General features: G+C 53.7%; 8 protein-coding genes across 8 annotated transcripts; 4 read left to right on the plus strand and 4 right to left on the minus strand.

Annotated features, from left to right (window-relative positions):
- Positions 1 to 12: 12 nt before the first annotated feature.
- Positions 13 to 2,871, minus strand: AYO20_06833 (hypothetical protein; the record flags this gene model as incomplete). Its single annotated transcript, XM_022645121.1, has 1 exon — positions 13 to 2,871. One exon carries the CDS (start codon positions 2,869 to 2,871, stop codon positions 13 to 15), a length of 2,859 nt encoding a protein of 952 aa, XP_022498834.1.
- Positions 2,872 to 4,804: 1,933 nt separating this feature from the next.
- Positions 4,805 to 7,807, plus strand: AYO20_06834 (hypothetical protein; the record flags this gene model as incomplete). Its single annotated transcript, XM_022645122.1, has 1 exon — positions 4,805 to 7,807. The coding sequence occupies one exon, from the start codon at positions 4,805 to 4,807 to the stop codon at positions 7,805 to 7,807; it is 3,003 nt and encodes a 1,000-aa protein (XP_022498835.1).
- Positions 7,808 to 7,900: 93 nt separating this feature from the next.
- On the minus strand, positions 7,901 to 9,323 carry AYO20_06835 (hypothetical protein; the record flags this gene model as incomplete). Its single annotated transcript, XM_022645123.1, has 2 exons — positions 7,901 to 8,223; positions 8,309 to 9,323. The coding sequence occupies 2 exons, from the start codon at positions 9,321 to 9,323 to the stop codon at positions 7,901 to 7,903; spliced, it is 1,338 nt and encodes a 445-aa protein (XP_022498836.1).
- Positions 9,324 to 9,741: 418 nt separating this feature from the next.
- AYO20_06836 (hypothetical protein) lies at positions 9,742 to 11,308 on the plus strand (the record flags this gene model as incomplete). The annotated part of the gene is made up of 3 exons (XM_022645124.1): positions 9,742 to 9,814; positions 9,908 to 11,050; positions 11,118 to 11,308. The coding sequence occupies 3 exons, from the start codon at positions 9,742 to 9,744 to the stop codon at positions 11,306 to 11,308; spliced, it is 1,407 nt and encodes a 468-aa protein (XP_022498837.1).
- A 312-nt stretch (positions 11,309 to 11,620) lies between these two features.
- On the minus strand, positions 11,621 to 12,247 carry AYO20_06837 (hypothetical protein; the record flags this gene model as incomplete). Its single annotated transcript, XM_022645125.1, has 2 exons — positions 11,621 to 11,822; positions 11,901 to 12,247. The coding sequence occupies 2 exons, from the start codon at positions 12,245 to 12,247 to the stop codon at positions 11,621 to 11,623; spliced, it is 549 nt and encodes a 182-aa protein (XP_022498838.1).
- A 506-nt stretch (positions 12,248 to 12,753) lies between these two features.
- Positions 12,754 to 14,565, plus strand: AYO20_06838 (hypothetical protein; the record flags this gene model as incomplete). The annotated part of the gene is made up of 1 exon (XM_022645126.1): positions 12,754 to 14,565. The coding sequence occupies one exon, from the start codon at positions 12,754 to 12,756 to the stop codon at positions 14,563 to 14,565; it is 1,812 nt and encodes a 603-aa protein (XP_022498839.1).
- Positions 14,566 to 15,547: 982 nt separating this feature from the next.
- Positions 15,548 to 16,600, plus strand: AYO20_06839 (hypothetical protein; the record flags this gene model as incomplete). The annotated part of the gene is made up of 1 exon (XM_022645127.1): positions 15,548 to 16,600. One exon carries the CDS (start codon positions 15,548 to 15,550, stop codon positions 16,598 to 16,600), a length of 1,053 nt encoding a protein of 350 aa, XP_022498840.1.
- Positions 16,601 to 17,078: 478 nt separating this feature from the next.
- AYO20_06840 (hypothetical protein) lies at positions 17,079 to 17,900 on the minus strand (the record flags this gene model as incomplete). The annotated part of the gene is made up of 1 exon (XM_022645128.1): positions 17,079 to 17,900. The coding sequence occupies one exon, from the start codon at positions 17,898 to 17,900 to the stop codon at positions 17,079 to 17,081; it is 822 nt and encodes a 273-aa protein (XP_022498841.1).
- Between the last annotated feature and the right edge of the window lie 635 nt (positions 17,901 to 18,535).

Raw genomic sequence — 18,535 nt, forward strand, 5'->3', positions numbered from 1 at the left:
CACTGTCTGAAATCAATAGACCAGGTTATCCAAGCCAAAGTCCTGCCAATGCACACGGTCAAAAGCCTGCGGCGGCCCCGCGTTCAGAGACCTCAGCCTGCTCTTCAGAGACGATGCCGTCGACAGAGCCAGATCGGAGCTGCTCCCCAAGAAACTGAGGGCGTCGATGCAACTCGTCGACTGCCGGGTCAGCTCGGACACGCTGGTGTTGGCGGATATCCACGCCTGCTGCGAGGCGGTGAGGGCGGCGGCGGAGGCGGCGGCGGGTTCTTTCGTGGACGACAGCCACGTCAACAGCACTTCGCACGCCTTTGCGAGAGCGCGGTTGAGGACCTCGGGCCACGGCTCGGTGACAAGCGCGCCGTAGGCGGTGGCGTAGTGGAAGGACTGGTCTTGACCTGACATGGGGGATTCGGGCGGTTTGGCCGCCCTCGCGAGGTTGGCGATGGCGTAGGCGTTGGCTTTCTGCAGCTCCAAAACCAGTGCCGACGACTGTCGCAGCGAGCGCTGCACGCTCTCCGACTTCAACGTCCCGTCCGCCACGTCGATGTACTGGGCCAGAAGCAGCCCGGCTAGGTGCCAGTGGCTGCCGAGAACGACGTACCACGACTGGATCTTGAATGGCAACTGGGCATGGTTCGCGAGGCAGTCCAGCATGAAGTCGCCGTAGTGCTGTTGCCAGTACTCGTACACTTTCAACGTCTCTGCGATGCATCTCTCCATGGCAGCTGGCGGTGTCTCCTTGGACAGGTGGGCGTGGAGGACCGTGAGTCTCCGCCACAGCAACACCTTGACAGGCGTTGCTTCTTGGAGCAGTCTCTCACCAACGTCCTGCGGCCACGGCCATCGCACGGCGGGGACGCCAAACACGGGTTGAGCATTTGCTAGACAAGATCCCCAGACACTAGCATTCGAACTGATGCTCCTTGGGGGGTGACTGTGTCTGTCGAAGGGTGCGGCGACTCCTGGAGGCTGTGAAGCCGGTTGCCCGCCGTCAAGGGTAAAGACCGAGTCGTCGTCAGGGATCACGGGGCCCTGCTCATTCAGAACCGCCGACGTCGTATCACACATGATGCTGAACCAGAACAACATGTCAAACGCTTGGTAATCTTCCAGCAGAATTGGCTCTGGCGGTTTCGCAGTGTTTTGCGAGGAAAGCTGAGCTCGCGCCGCTTGTTGCCGTCTGGTCGAGGAGATTCTCCTCTTCCAGGTGAGTAAATGGCGCAGCGCAATCTCGAGATATCGCTCGTTACCAACTGTGATTGCTCTTGTCCGATCTGCAGAAGGAAGCGCCCCGTCCCTCGAACTGGTAGCTGGCACAGACGAGGCCACAGATGTATTGTCGTGCTCAGAGAACAGACTCGAATGCTCGTAGATATCGGCCCTGCGACGATTGAGTGGTCTCTCCATGATGGCGAATATCATCAGAGCGAATACTAGCTCGAAAGAATCAATGTTGAGACAAGCGTGCACAGCGTCCGCCGCCTCGTTCCAGAGACTCTGCTGGACGAGGCGCTCAAAGTCGTAAGGATCCACGCCGGTCGTGTCTGGCATGTTTTCACCCGTCGCATATTGAGGCTCATTGACGTCGCTTTCCAAGTCAGTTGCGCGCAAACGCCGCACCCTGTTATGTGAATGAGTCCACTGGCAGGCAAATGCCATGATCGCCAGCATGAGGGCCTTGGATACCCTGGCGCCGTCTCCACGGCTCAACGACTGTTTTCGGAGAGGCGAAAAGGCATTGTCAAGCCTCCTGATTCGCTGATAAAAGCCGGTACTCGCCAGATATGAGACGAGCCTCTGTCTTTGGTTTGGGCTCCCCTGAAGCAGTCTGGGCATCTTGTAAGGGCAGTTGGATACAGTGACCCAGCAAGAAAGGGTATTCTCGAAACTGTCATGGTATATGCTTAGCAGTCTGTCGGAAATCAAACCTTTACTGAATGACTGCGTAAGGTCAAACTCGCGCATGTTGAATGTGATATCATCCGCTATCTGCGACATATACGGTGGAATATTCCCCAGTCCTGGATCGGTGAGTAGAGACAAATCGCCCGAGTCTAGAGTCTGAGGGAATGTCCCTGTCTGCTCTGGAGGATAGGGTAAACTCGGGTTTAGCTCATCAAAGACTTCGTTGTTGAACCGAGGATACCCAGCGAGCGAGTCATACATGGGTGAATTCCAGCTTTCAAAAGATGAGGATTGGCCACTGTCGTCGAAGGACGGCACTTGGGCTCCCACATACGTTGCGCCGGGCGGCCAGAACTCTTGCCCTTGGTCATGGGGAAAGGGCGTAGTTGACCATGCGATATTTTCCAGCCAGTTGGTACTGGCACCTGAGGTGTCAACGGAGCTACCAGGCCCGGTTGCGGACCAAGTAGTTGCTGCTTGCTGCTCAATGGTACCGTGAACCAGCTGCTCGCGAGGCGGTGCGATCTGTGCTTGCCACGGGCTGTTTGTGTTTCCTGCAGCTGGTCTATCCATAGACCAGTTTGTTCTCGTGTTGGCCGTCTCGCTGAAACTGGCACCATGCGGGAGGTTGGACTGTGACGGGTGTCGAGGCCCTCGTGAGGACTCTCCTCTGGTATGCAAAGCAGGGTCATAGCGCCTGCTGAATTTCTGCTTCAGGCTTTCAGGCAACGTCCCCCGAGGAAGATCCTGGAGCCAAGTGAATGTGCATTCCTTGTTCGCGCGTCGACACGTCGAGCAGGCTATCGCTGCAGAGCTTGTCCCCGCGCCCGTGCTGTTCGGCTGCAGAGGGTTGATGCCCAAGGAAACCGCGTCACAAGCCCGTCGGCCCTTGCGACAGTTATCACAACTCCGGTATTGTCTCCTCTGCCTCTTCGGCCCAGGGGGTCGGGACGCCTCCTCCATCGCGGTGCACAAGTAGTATTCGGTGGCTCAGAAGGGGGATGCGACACGGGATAGCCCGCATACCATAGCCAAACACCGTGCAACAGTATATTTTTCAAACTTACCAGTCCATGTGAAGAGGGAGGCGAAAAACTATTATATCGGAAATGCGGATCCGGATCCGTGCCTTGGGTGGATTTGTCTGTGAGGATCTTGGAATCGCGGCGGCGAAAACCGGCAGTGCAAGGATGCTAAACCTTGTTGTGCCCCCCGGAGCCGCTTAAACGATGCGGGAGTTCCAACCTCCTATGAACGAGACTCGCGTCCTTAATGAAAAGGGTCTTGACGGAGCGTCGCTGTGTGCTTTCATGAAGACACTGGTTGGAAGAAGACAAAGTGTTTAAGCATACGTTTAGGTAGGTTAAGAACTCTTCGGGGCGAAATGGGAAGCATTTTAGGCCTGTCCACATTCTCTCTGGCGTCACCAGCCCTAGGGTCGAGTAGGTACTGTACTCCGCACAGGTGCAAAGTACCTCGTACATGATGACCGGTAGACTGTGCGGACCATCGGATCCGAACACTCATCATCCCACTCCCAAACAGAGTTGCTATCTAAAAACCTACGCTTTGATTATGTACATTTTCTTCATATCTGGCTGCGGCTCAGCGTCATATTGATTCCCAGGGAGAGTTTGCAGTTGATGGATTCCAGCACCCCTTGAACTGACGTCCAAGCTCAAGTACAGGTTTGCGCAGTGTATGTGAACAGTGCGAAAGCGTTTTGTTCAATATTGCGATGCAATTAGGGTGGTACATATGAGTCGAAGCACGTTCACGCAGCAGCCATCCGCACAGTACTTCGATGAGGACCATGTTCGTCCTGCTCACCCTGCCGTCCACTCCTCCAACCCAGAGCACATGTCCTGCGCTGCAGAGGCTGTCACAGTCGTCAATTTTGTCGAGGTGAGGATATACCCCGGAAAGAAGTAGCCATGTCCTCATGTTCTCGTGTGATGCGGGTCCGCAGGTCCGCAGTGTCTTCCATTTTCTTAACACAACCGCACCTGAGCATAACAAAGTCACAGAGCATCTTCTCGTTCTGGTTGTACCTGCCTGGAGGCAAACCTTTTGTAGATAATTGGGCACCTGAGATCGTGGAGAAGTCCCGCTTCCCATGCCTGCCTTGCCGTGCGGTGCGTGAGGCCCATAACGGTCGGACGGCTGGATAGATTATCCCACTCAGTCAAGTCAAGACATCCCATGCGGCAAGCGTGAGATAACACATGGGTAGATGGCAGGCGAAGCGGTTGAGGCCATCACCAACCCTCCCATCCCTGCTCCAGCATGTATTTGGTGGGGGACTGAATGATTATTCGGGCTTATCAGCATTAGCGCGCCCGTCGCTATCGTTACAGGCGATTCCTTGGGAACCTACAGGGTCATCGCGCTGGTGCTAGCCTCAAAAGATGCTTCCACTGTCTGCACGATCTGATCTCTGAGCTTCGAGCTGGTGGATGTGAGAAGAGTCAGACTCCGACCTGATCGTTTGTACCCACTATCAATGCGTTAGTGCCTGCACTTAAAACGATGCCATTGGCACGCTAGCGCCTTTGCAGAATTCGCCATCGCAATGGCTGTCGCGTAAAGAATTGCTTGTCTAAAGTCTCAACGTAAACCTGCGAGGCTGGAATCAGGACGAGGCTGAGATGGTGGCGACGAGGCTGTGAATACGAGGCTGTGGCGTCCCACCGCTAGTGCAAACCTTAAAGCCGGTATCGCATTTAATTGGCTGGAGGTCGATTTCTGAACTTTTTCTTGTGAAATTTCAAAAGCATCTCAACCGGCTCAGCCTTGACGGTGTCGGATAATGGTGTGTCTATTATACCTCTAGAACAAGAACCCGAGGGCCTTTAGATCCATGGCATGACTCCGAGCATGAAAACATTCGGCGACGATGGCTACCAAAATCCACCACAAAACAACCTTTGAAGCCGCCAAAACCATCGAGCCGATACTCACCGGCGGGGACGTTTCGCACGATGCAAGCGGCTCTTATATCGCGACCTGTGTTGATGAGGACGTCCTCATTGTCAATGTCCAGACGGGCAAGGTGCTCTGCCGCATCGAAGGAGATGGAGAAGCTGTGACGAGTCTGTGTCTGGCTCCAGATTTATCCCATTTGGTCATAGCTTCGCGGTCGCTTTCACTACGAATCTTTTCGCTCAAGCCTGTCGAAGGATCTGAATCGATCACCGCGGAGATCACGCGGACTTTGAAGCCACATACCACTCCAGTTGTGTCATCGGCTATTGATGCCACAGGATCACTTCTGGCGACGGGAGGTGCCGAGGGCACAGTGAAAGTATGGGATCTCAGGGGTGGCTACGTCTCACACACCTTCCATGGCCACGGCGGTGTCGTCTCTGCCCTTCACTTCTTCCAATCACAATCAGCCAACTCCTCAGAGTCGCATACAAGCCGCAAGCGGAAGAGTCGTGGCGAAGCCCAAATGGAGGTAGATGATCCAACCCCGGCTCGGACTATCTATCTCGCATCTGGAGGCGAAGATGGGAAAATCCGCATATGGAATCTATCTACCCGAAAATCCAGCGCGACCCTTGACTCTCATGTCAGTGTTGTGCGGAGCCTGAAATACTCCAAAGAGCAACAACTCCTCCTCTCCGCAAGCCGCGACCGGACAATAATTCTCTGGGACTCTCGAACGTGGAAACAGCAACGAGTCATTCCAGCTCTGGAAGTGTTGGAAACGGCGGGATTTCTCCTGGATGGCCGGTTTTGCTATGCTGGAGGAGAATACGGCGCAGTCAGGATCTGGAATATCACTACTGGCCGTGAACTCACTACCAAGCCGAAACCCGGACTTGAGAATGATGCTATCACGGCCATTATCCCGATGATTGAGGATAATACGATTCTATCTATCCACCAGGATCAAACGATGAAGTTACAGAGTATTTCTGCTCTGCGCAGTCTCCAGACGTCAGAGACACTGGAGAGTTTACCAGTGATTCGGACGATTTCTGGAAACTACGATGAAGTTATAGACATGGCCTGCGTCGGTCCTGACAGGACTCTACTAGCACTTGCTACCAATACGGAGAGTCTTAGATTGATTTCGATCCAAGACAATGGACAATCAACGAACTCAAACACCCCAGAAGGCGTCGAGCCTTTCGGAAACGACGTTGCGTTGCTTGAGGGCCACGAGGACATAATCATCTGCTTGGATGTCGATTGGTCAGGCCACTGGGTCGCAACTGGTGCGAAGGATAACACTGCAAGGCTGTGGAGACTAGACCCGGCCTCATCGTCATACGAATGCTTTGCTGTTTTTGCTGGACATGCAGAGTCTTTAGGAGCCATCGCATTGCCCAGAAGTCCACCGACGGACGGACCATCCTTAAGGAGTCCCTCAACACACCCCCCAGCATTCCTTCTGACGGGCTCACAAGACAAGACAATCAAAAAATGGGACACTGCAAAACTCAAGTACGACGAGTCAGCAACAGAACCACACACTGGCACCAAAGCCTTATTCACCCGAGTGGCGCACGAGAAGGATATCAATGCAATGGACGTATCACCCATCGCGCCGCTCTTTGCTTCAGCTTCTCAAGATCGCACTATCAAGGTGTGGTCATTGGAAGATGGCTCTGTGACGGCCATCCTGCGCGGTCACAAGCGAGGTGTCTGGTCTGTCCGCTTCTCTCCTGCAGGGACACCTCCGCTTTCTCTACCGGATGGGGGCTCAAGCGGCGCTCGTGGCCTGCTTGTCAGTGGCTCGGGTGATCGGACAGTCAAAGTATGGTCACTTTCGACCTACACCTGTCTCCAAACGTTCGAGGGCCACAGCAACTCGGTGTTGAAAGTTGTGTGGCTTCCGCCCGTCGATTCCAACTCCAAGGAGGACGAGGATATGGAAGAAGACGGCCGTCCCTCGCAGGCCCAACCCAACAGTCAACCATTAATAGCGTCCGCATCCTCAGACACGCTCGTCAAGATCTGGTCGCCATACTCGACCGCCGACTCCGATCATCTACTAACAACTCTTGACAACCACACCGATCGCGTGTGGGCGCTGGTGGCTCCAAACTCGTATCCGCGAATAACACCTCCTTCGCCCTCTTCGAGCAAAAAACGCCGCACCAAGTCCCATCCTCAGCTCTATCCCTACGCACTGATATCGGGTGCTGGCGACGCGACCTTGACGTTCTGGCGCGACACGACTCTCCAAACGACCCTACTGGCCTCTCAACGCGCGACCGAGCGGATCGAGCAAGACCAGCTCCTGCAGAACCACATCTTCAGCAAAAACTACCGCGAAGCCATCACCCTGTCCCTGGCGCTGGGCCACCCCGGCCGACTCCTGCGCGTTTTCGAGGACGTGGTCAATTCCTCCGAATCCCGCGGCAAGTCAAGGACCTCGGAGAATGACGAGCACGTTGACGACAGTAGCAACAGCATCACAGGCTCGAAAGCCGTCGACGACGTCCTCGCCTCCCTGGACAAGACCCAACTCTGGCAATTACTCGAGAACGTGCGGGACTGGAACACCAACGCCCGCACGGCGCCCGTGGCCCAGAGGATCCTCAACTGCCTGCTGCGGTCGTACCCGAAGGACGTGTTTGTCGACATGGCGCGGGCGAGGAAGAAGAAATTGGGCGGCGCCGTGGCCGGCGACCAACCAGAGACGAGGGAGAGACGCAAAGGAGGCGGGGACATGCAGGACCTTCTGCGCGCGCTGGAGGTTTACACCGAGAGGCACTACAAGAGGATGGACGACCTGGTCGACGAGAGTTACCTGATCGAGTACACGCTGCGGGAGATGGATGAGGTCGCGGGCGTCTCTACCGCAGGGGATTTGAATGGGTCGCTGCTCACCAACGGGCGTGAGGCGCAGGATCAGAGAATGGATGGGGATATCATCATGGTCTGATGAGAATGTTTCTGCTTTTCTTGTTGGGCAATCATTTTCTGGGAGGAAAAAGTTCATCACGGGCATTCAATATTTCCTGTGGGTATGCAGACTTTACCGGCTGTCCAAAGACCAAGACTTGAGGTTGCTTCTCAAATTTTCTTTCCTGGCTAACCCGATATCATCTGTCCCGGTGGCGACGGTCGCTGTCTCTGTCTCTATCTCTGTGCCTATCTCTGTCACGGTCTCTGTTTTTATCTCTGTCCCTGTCTCGATCTCGGTCTCGGTCTCGGTCCCGGTCCCTGTGACTTCGGTGGGATGAACTAGAGTCGTATCTGTCATCGTCACGTCTCGATCGCGAGCGATCGTAGTCTCTGTCATCTGTGTCCCGCCTCGAACGGGAATCTTCACGTCCATCTCGGTCGCCCCTCGAAGAGCTGGAGCGGGAGAATGAATTCATCTGTTCTCGATAGTCTCTGTCTCCATTCCTTTGTGAGTCTTTGTCTCGATGCCGATCCCGACCACTGATCTCAAGGTTGCGATCTCTGCGCTGCTTCCACTCTTCCTCTTGTTTGGCACTCGACGACTCTTTGAGTCGTTTCTGGAACTCGTCCTCCGAGATACGTTCCCCCGTGGCTTTATTCTCGCGCATGAGCGGTGTAAAAAAACCCTGTCCTTTAGTATTCTTCCGCATGTCTGCCTTTCCCCATGCACCTAACTCGATATCCGATCCTGGAGCGGCCTTCGCCCCGATTCCTAGAAAGCCTTCCTGCTTGCGGAGTTTTCGTGGATTGTCGTCATTCTTTGGAGCAAGATCGATGATCTCTCCGTTGGCGCGCCGTTTTTGGCCCATCCCTCTCAGCATGGCCAGCCCGAACTCTTCTACAGGCATGGCGGCATACTCCTCGAGGGTGCTAGAATCTGGCCTAGAGGCGACATCTTCCCTGAAATCTTGCGTCTCGTCTTGTGGTGATAGCTGTCTGTTTCCCTGTATTGTTATGATAGCATTCGACCTTGGCTTGCCAGATCCATCGTCTAACAGCGCCTGCAAAGCTTCCTCGTCCACCGTCAGCTGCTTCGGCTGTGCGGCGGGGTGTTCCTCCTGTGATTGTTGACCACCATTTGTCTGATGGTCTCTTTCCTCCTCGTTCTTTTCCGCAAACTGTAGCCCGCTAGCCTTGCTGACCTCGTCTCGCTCTACTACAACAACTCCATTGCCGTTCTGCTGTTGCGCTTGAACTTCTGCAGGGAGTAGATTTTTCCGCCCTTGCCTGCGCCAGTCGGCATTGCCGGCATTCGGTATCACTTTCACCTGCGAGTCCTGTAGGGGCTGACTTAGAATAGCACCACTTGACGAGAAGCCAGAGACTGACTCGTGTCTTGGCTCTTCTTCATCTTCGTTGTCCGAATCATGGCGGAGTGCGGTCCGTGAGAGGCGACTACTCGACGGAGTGTGGGTTTTGCGGGATGTCGTTCCGGCAGATAGGGCTGTTGCGGCACTTTTTGGTTTGCCCAAACCAAAGGAAATCGGTTTCATCGTTGCCGCAGGATCATGGACCAAAGAACTGACTAGACTTCAGGCGACAATACTGCCTTGACTGCGCGGGTTTGAAGTTGGGGAAAATCTCTCGGCAAACCTTCTCCACTTTGAAGCGATGCCAAGACCTCGATATCAAGGTCACCAAAGGCTGAAGTTGTGGCCGGCGCGCTCAGTCTCTCGACTTTGACCGTGTGCATCTTTTGAAGGACGCGCTGGCAACCTTTTATTGCCAGGTTCCATCTACTCACACCCAATTCTACATGCAGGCTCACCGTTGACGTCCGCCAAATCTATCGCCTATTCCTCGCCCGTCACCCAAACCTATGTTTCCCCACCTTCACAAAACTTGTTGAGCGCCGTCGCTCAAGGTTCAACATACACTCATCTCATACCGATGGCCGAGCCTCAGACCGAGATGCCGGACACCGGCATATCCCCTCCCCCGATCTATCTCAAGCATATCGAGGATATCCGCAATCTTTCCGTGTGTAAGATCTGCATGCGATCCTTGTACGAGCCGTTCATCCTCTCGTGCGGCCACACCTACTGTTACTCGTGTCTTGCTAGCTGGTTTTGCGAAGGCTCGAGGAAGATGACCAAGAAAAACTGTCCAGACTGCAGGGCGAGGGTCACAGTGGAACCGTCACCCAATTATCTTCTCCGAGATCTTGTCCACGTGTTAATCGCTCGAGCGGAGTTGCTTCCTGAAGATGAGACCCTACAGGAACACCAGCTAGCCAAGGAGGCAGAGGCAGCTCAGCTCGCTGCAGATCGCACCGGACCTGGTCTTTTCCAAGGCTTGTTTCGGAACCAGGAACGGAGATACATCACCTTGGCTCGTGGGCTTCTGGATCAAGAGGACAATGTCGTCCGGTGTCCTCAATGTCACTGGGAACTTGAAGAGGGTGAATGCATGCGGTGTGGCTTCCATGAAACATACGACTCGGATTCCGATACCATGTCTCATTTTAATTCCCCACGCCTGACTTCTTCGGAGTATGACTCGCTCGACGAAATTGATCACGCATTCGATGGGTCCATGAACGAAGCTGGATTGGACTACTATAGTGGCGAAAGATCCCCTCGTTCATACACAACGGATGAATATGAAAGCTATGGCGAAGAGGATGACATGGACAACTTCATCGACAACGAAGCAGACGAGGCTGATGACAATACCGATAGCGAATCCACCATGACCATGTACAATCGACAATGGGCTGAGAACGAAAGTTCGTATGCCAATCCATCAGAATATGCGAGCCAAACCTCTGCAGATAGTGATCACCGTCAACACTTCGGTAGACATGGGACTTATGCTCAACGCTCACGAAATGACGTCGAGGAAATATCTGATGCAGAGACAAATTATGATGAAGTGACAGAGGATTCTGATCATGAGCCTGAAGTACCACAACCAAGTTGGCGGAGGACAAGAGCAGCGAGGGTCATCCTAAGCGACGACGACGACGACGAAGAAGAAGAAGGAGAAGGCGGAGAGGAACAGGATGATGCCGCAGATGAAGCATACGACGATCCATTTGAAAACAGAGATCTGGACCACAGAAATCATGAATCTGACGATCAACATGGAGAAGACGAGGGTGACGAACGGTATCCATCAGAGCACTCGGAAACCGAAGTCGATCAGGATTGCTCCGATTCGGAGGGTTCAGATGTGCGACCACCTCAGCCATCAGCTCGGCGCAGACAGCATTTGCAGAGTCAGCGCGTGCGACGAAATGACCATAGCCTTCAACCTCATATTGGGGGAAGCCAACGACTGAGCAGTCCTGCAAGGCAACAGTACCGCCATCGTCAGAGAAGCAGTATATCTCAAGACAGCACTTCAGGCCGACGGCATGGTTACCATCGACCCTTTGCAAGATCAGGCCTTGGTCGAATATTGGTTGGAGGCACGACTGGCTATCAGTCGTGATGAGAGCGAGATCGACTTCCAGCGGCCAGAATCGCTCGTCTGAACAATTTCTAGCATGGCGTTTTGCAAGAATCAATGGATTGAGGGGCTTTGTGTGGGACGATAGAAATTCAGGGCGGCTGCCATTTCACTTCGGCAGCTATGGGAAAACAGGAAGACGATGAAGGCGTGTGAGCCAGAGAGATGTGCACCCCAGTGGTCTAGATATTTCTACTGTAAGAAGTGCTACAATCCTCTGAATGAAATGAACCCAATTTTCTTCATTCGAGCCACTAAAATCGAACCGTGTCTACGCCGACGCTATGCATAAAGTATAATCGATTGGGAATTCCTTTCATTCTTCCTTTTTCCACGTCTAAGCAGCCAGGACCTGTTTGCTAGTGTCATACTCCAGATCCACGATGCCGTCTTTCTTGACCACTTTCACCGTCATGCCCTTGAAGTCAATAGGGAGACGTCGCTGCAGCTCGTCCGTGCACATGCGCAGAATCTTCAAGCCTTGGTCGAAGGAGATGTCTGGATGGTGATGTTTGTCGAGAATTGAAAGGCAGTAATACCTGAATCACGATGGGTCAGTCGATCAGCCATGCCACGATTATCCACACAATCCGAAATCTTTTGTTGGATTAACTCACTGGGCATATCCGTGACACGCGTATGGCACCTTCACGCTGCTCGCAAGGTAGTCCAACCAGTACAAGCTCGGCTCCCTCGTGATCGGATCAACGCCCCCCAGTAGCAAGTTCACCGTATATGGTTTCCTGCTCCTCAAACTCCGCGCCAGCTCCCCTCTCACAAAGCTGGCCACTGCCGAAGGGCCCAGATCCGTGTCATTGCGCATTGAATAGAGCGCGACATTTGCTTGGATGAACTCTGCGAATTGTATAGTGTCGCCCGCTTCGCCAGAAAAGGCCAGAAGGGTGTGTTTGTTGAGTTGTCGGGTTTTGTCATCGCTAGACTTGAGGATAGTGGCGCCACGCATGGCAGCTTTGGAGGCGGCGATGATGGTGAAGTCCCGGCCAGTGAGACCGATGAGGACCTCCCTGGAGACGTGTTGTTAGATTCTTGGGCTCGATCATTAACAGATTGAACATAACCTTACATTTTGAATGAAGTACAAAGGGGTTGCGGTTGGTTTTATGTTAGCGGCAAAGGTTCTGAAATCGACACTTTCCCAGATACTTTGAATCCTCGAGAGAGATGATCGGTACTCGCAGGCTATTCTTGAGGAGATGGTGGTGAGTTGAAATTGGGTGGACGAGTGCTCAATTGCTCGAACACGCACGCGAAGCTCTGCCTTGAAGACGCAAGGCTGGGCTAGTGTTTCTCTCTCCGGAAGGTGCGGCGAGTGTGGTTAATTTTCCGACAAGGCTGCGCTACGAAACTGCAGATTTGCCCGCATCTCGAAAAAAGTTTTTGGAGAAATTCATCTCGCCGCAATTGATTGTTAGTCTACTCTGACAACGATCAAATTGCGAAGACGCTCAGATGTCCTCATTTTTTACGCTTCCGGCGTCACAGAGGAAGCGTAAGCGAGAATATCCCGCTTCAGGCAAAGCGAGGAAAAGGCGGGAAGTTGAAAATGCCGACGGAGCACGAGAGCAACCAGATGGCCTACCCCGTCGAAAAGGCAGACGACCCCAAGATCGAGATCGACAACGAGACGATTCAATATCCGGGAGCGAATCTGAAGATGACGTCCAACCAGAAAGCGATGTCGAGGAGTCAGAGGCGACTTCCGAAGAAGACGAGACTGCAGCCGAGCGACGAGTTAGACTTGCACAACGATACTTGGACAATATCAGGCAAGAGATTGACGAAACCGGGTTTGACGCAGAAGACCTTGACAAGGACTTGATTGCGAAACGGCTGAAAGAGGATGTTGATGAGGCAAAGGGCAGACAGTATCGACTGATAGCCCAAAACTTGGATTTCGCGAACGCCGCTCACACGGCATTTCGTGCGAATACGGAAACCACTACTGGCGTGGCAGCTTGTCAACCCTACGTGTACACGGTGAGCAAAGACAAAACATTGATAAAATGGCAACTTCAACCACCGAGCACTCCCTCAGATGGCCTAAAGTCTGGGGCTTCACGCCGACGTCGACCCAAACAACTTGCATTTGTGCGAGGCATCAAGATCAGGGCATCCGCTCCCCAACAGCATGGACATACCTCGCCTATCCTCTCCGTCGCTGCCTCACCAGATGGGAGATTTGTGGCGACCGGAGGGGCGGACAAGAAGCTTATCATCTGGTCAGCAGAAGACCTGCGGCCACTGAAGACATTCACTACACACAGAGACGGAGTTACGGGACTCGCATTTGCGCCAAAATCGGCTAGTACAAGCGGCTTTGGTCAACAACTGTTCAGTGCTAGCATGGATCGGTCTCTTAAAACCTACAGCTTGGCTGGCGAGGACAGTCTTGCCTACGTGGAGACACTCTTCGGTCACCAAGACCATGTTGTTGATGTCTCGGCCGTGTCTGTGGATCAATGCGTGACAGTCGGCGCTCGAGATCGAAAAGCCCTCTGGTGGAAGGTTGTGGACGAATCCCTTACAAAGTTTCTCGGCGACAGTTCTAGAAACGACGAATACCAGGCTGGCAGTCTGGATTGCGTGGCCGCCTTACCGCCACAGAACTTTGTGACGGGATCCGACGCAGGCACCATTAGTCTGTGGAGTATACACAAAAAGAAAGCGATTTTCACCATTGAGACTGCACATGGTGTTGAAGAGCCGCCTCCACTTGAGGAGGTAGTCTCCGAGGTTGACCCGAAGGTTATTGAGCCTCTGAAAAAAGACGATAGGCGGAGACCGATCCCCCGGGCTATCACTGCTTTAGCGGCTTTGCCTGGCACTGATGTGGTTTTGAGTGGGAGTTGGGATGGCTGGATCCGCGCATGGAAACTCAGCGATGATAAAAAGACGCTTTTGCCTCTTGGAACTGTGGGACAGGCTGAGGAAACTTTGAAGAAACAAAACGCAGTCACCAATGGCGAGTCAGAGCACGGGACAGGACTTGTGAATGGAGAGACCGACTCGTCTGGCCGTGGACCCACACCAGGACATGCTCTCTCAGGCCCAGTGCGTGGCTTCGTTAATTCTCTGGCGGTATTTGAGAGGAGAAAAGTCATCACCAATGAATTTGGAGGCAAGAAGGAAGGCGAGAGTCAAGGTCTGTGCATTGTGGCTGGAACTGGCAAGGAGATGAGGTTGGGGCGGTGGAGGAAAATGCATGAAGGGCGGAATGGCGCGATAGTGTTTGAAGTGCCATTGAAGGCGAAGCCGCAATAATGATAATAGCGGTGAAAGGAGACAACCTAGACACTTTCAACGATGTTCGAAGCCTCGTTGCTATCGTTGTTGTTACCACCAACAAGGCTGGAACCAAGGCTGGAACCAAGGCTGGAAGGAGCACGAGGCTGTAATTCACGTGACTGTGGCTTGGCACGGGCCACTCTACAAATTCTTCACCGCAAGCTTCACCCTTTGATCTTTTCCTTCTTCTCTCTTCAGATCAAAAAAAGCAACAGAGCCAGCCACGACCGTCGTTTCGTCCTTTTCTACAGCGATGTGTTGCCATGAGCTCTTTGTCAGCTCGATGGCTCTGGAGAACAAATTCTCATTCCTTGTAGGAAGTTTCCTTCTCGTTGGGTCCTCTTCGGTGAGGGCGATGAGTTTGAAATGTCGATTGATAGGAAACATCTTTTTCCATGTGCCCCTGTCCAATGCAATGTCTGGTCTGGCCTAGCAGAGTGGCTGCTGACCAGTGACGGAATCCAGACTGCACAGTCTGCGGACTTTGAATGGTTCCAGCCGTATTTATCGCTGTTCCGTGGCAACCACCGTCACGTATCATTTGCAGGCGGGAAAAATGGGCAATTTCAAACCTCAATTCTCGAGAAATGTCATGGTTTGTGCGCTACATTCTCTCCTTCTCTGCGAATGAGATGATTTGTTGTTGAAGTGGTTGTTTTGCATTCCAGAGACAGCGTTATGTGGATCGCGTTGTCCTTCCCGCACGGTGATCGTGCTCAAGGTAAATATCATGCGCAATGGTACAAGGTTTCCTCTTGCTCTCTTTCACTCCTCGATAGCCTCATTCTCTTTCCGAGACTCGTTACACTCGTTTGGAAACGTCTCTTTTGTTGCTCTAACAGTCACTCCTTTGAAATCTCTTCGCGCGATCGTGGTACGCCAATTCTACAATCAGCAAAACCCATACACCACGTCTCTGCCTGGACCTGGAAAAATGAAACGATCGACTCGCACCAACATGCCCTTGGCGGCACTGCTCATCGCTGCAGTTAACGCGCAAACCACCACCGTGGTCAATGACCCTGCGGACACTGCTGCCACCACCGTCTATTATTCCGTGTGCCCAACTGCTTTGACCACGACTACCACTTTGTCCAGCACCATCACTTTCTGCCCAGGTCCCAATTGCAACGGTGGTGGCCCCGTGATCACACCTCCCCCAACCAATGCCCAAACCACTGAAATCCTCTCTTACACAACCACCCTCCCGAATGGGGACGTGGAGGAAATCCACGAGTACCTTACCATCTATCACCAAATCTGCAGCAACGGTCAATCAATTGGACAAGCCACTTACACCATCACAGAAGTCTGCCCTTGTGAAGCGACCAGGAACCCAACCTCCATCCCCGAAGGCTTTACCACTACGGTTGTGTCCTGCGATTTTTGCCACAATGGTGGAGCGACCACAATGACTCTTACCACGCCATGCTCAACCGGTCCTTATGCCACTCAGACTCCTGTGATTGGACCTACTGGAGGCGCCGGTGCCCAAGCACAAGCGGCAGCAAGTGCAGGAGCCAACGCCCAAGCTGAGGCCGGTTCAGGTTCCGGCTCTGGCTCTTCCAGTGGAAGCTCTGGCAGTAGTGGCTCTTCGGGGGCTGGCTCCGGGGGTGCCAATGCTAATGCCGCCGCCAACGCGAACGCAAATGCCAACGCGAATGCTGGGGCTTCCTCTGGCAACGGTGCTGCTGGTGCAAATTCTGCTTCCAGTGGGAACTCTGCCGCTGGAGCCAGTAACGGCGACTCCGGCGCGGCCGCCAATGCTGGTGCATACGCAGCTGCCAGTGCTGCCGCCAATGCCCAAGCTGGAGGCAACAGCGGAAACAAGTACACCAATGGCACCAGCAACAATAACAACATTTCCCCGCCCGTTACGCCTGTCGTCCCCGGCGGAGCCTCAGGTGCGGGAGCCAATAACGCCAAATTTACCGGCTCCGCCGATCGACTCGGCTATGCCGTCTCCGGGGTGTTCGCTGTCGTTCTGGGGTCTTTGGCATTCATGTTGTGAAGCCACTGACTGGAGACAACATACCAGTGGTGGCAAGATGGGTTTGAGGAGTACGTGGGGATGGGTTCTCAAGGGGGGGTTGGGAAAGCACGTTTTTTCTTGGTTATCCGGAACATATTGCAATACATGGACAGCATCGCCCCTTGAACACTGATCTTTCAACAGAGTGGGTGGTTCGGATGGAAGAAGAAGAGAGGCTGTCATGTTCGCGGTGGTGGATGTCGTGTGTCTGGCTTTGGTGGTGAAGGTCGTAGAAGTTGTTTTGTCCTCGAATCAATCAACCATTTTTACCAGAATCCTGGGATTATCAGATGGATTTTTTGAACGTGGTCGATGATGTATCTTCCCTGCCGTGCCGTGCCTTGCCTTGCCTTGCCTTCTTGACCCCGTCACTGCCGCAGGGAAATACGCGTCCGGTATTGTTCGAGTAGTACTCGGGTCCAAGTCACTCGCCTCCCCTAACCTAACAGCCTGACTTTCATATCACCAGTACCAGACCATCTGGAAGATCGTCCCCGTCAATCCAAGCCTTGACGCTCTTCGCGAACAATTCCGGAGACTGCAAATCCCAAGCATGCGCCCCCCTTCGGACGATAGCCGCCTGACTCTCGCGGTTACCTTCTCTCAGTAATTCAGCCATGGCGCAGGTCGCGTGCACATCGTCCTGGGCCTCGCCGGCGACGGTCAAGGTCCTGACACGGAGCGAGCGCAGATCCGCCGCGACAAACTGCGCGATGCCCGTGAACGCGTCGGCCAGGAGTTTCCTGCTGAAGTTCCTCTTCTCCTCCTCGCGCAGGCCGGCAGGCTTTTGCAGCCCGATCCACGCGCAGATGACCCCGTCGACCCAGCCGGGGCTGTACTTGGAGATAGGCGCCTGGAGACAGTACAGGACGCTGGGGTGCTCGGCGAACCATCTCCTGAATCCGGCAAAGGGGGCCGCACCCGTGACGAACAGGGACTCGACGAGCTCGGGACGCCGCAGCGCGAGGTCCAGCGCGACGAACCCGCCGAGGGAGCACCCCACGACGTGTGCGCGCCGGTCGTGCGCCTCCCGCTCGATCACGCGCGCGACCTGTTCGGCCGCGCCGGCGAGACTGAATGGCTGGATGGGCGCTGACCGCGAGTGGCCCGGCAGGTCGACGGCGAGGAGGTGGTGGTCGGCCAGAAGGGGGAGCACGTGCGTGTACTCGGTGTGGTTGGAGCAGAGGCCGTGGAGGAAGATGATGGTGGGACCGGCGTCGCGGTTCAGCGAGAGCGAGAAAATCGTATCCGTCGTATTCTCGTCGGGCTCGCTAGACATGGTTTGGTGGTGTCGATGGATTTTCCAATCAATGACTCCTGAAATACCAGTAGTATAGTGGTAGCGGTGGTACCGTTGCTCGTGGGAGTACGTGTTTATATATCTCCTCTTTCCAGAGCCGACTCTGAACCGACTAACTTTGAATCCTGAGGTTCCAAACCAGCCTAGACTGTCCTGGTCGAATGGGTAGAAGCAATAACAGGCAGACGCGATTCCCATGCACACTATCTAGTTCAATACTTCGGTACCTACTTCAGAGTAGTATTCACGCGCCAAGATACTATGCATCTGTCCTCATGCATACATACTGTCCTAGTACCTTTTGAGACTCATAGGAACGGGCATATTGTATTGGATCCGCAGTGTCAGCAATGGGAGAAAGGGCTTGAAGTTATCACTGGTACAGTAGAAGTTAAGCAAACGCAGAGATTTGATGAACCAGAAAAGAAAATGGAACATAAACGGGTACTTGTTACCGTTTTTTCCTTCGTTCATTGAAGGCAATGAGTTCATCACCTCTTTGTTGGGGTTGTTTGACTCGGCTAATAGTAGCTATATAAAGTAGAGGGGTAAAAATGCACGAGGACTCTTGTCCACGGCTCAAAGAGCCCAGCCTCCCTCAGAAAGGTCTGGGA

Source organism: Fonsecaea nubica (genome assembly GCF_001646965.1).
Source record: "Fonsecaea nubica strain CBS 269.64 chromosome Unknown Scaff45, whole genome shotgun sequence".
Taxonomy (NCBI): domain Eukaryota; kingdom Fungi; phylum Ascomycota; class Eurotiomycetes; order Chaetothyriales; family Herpotrichiellaceae; genus Fonsecaea; species Fonsecaea nubica.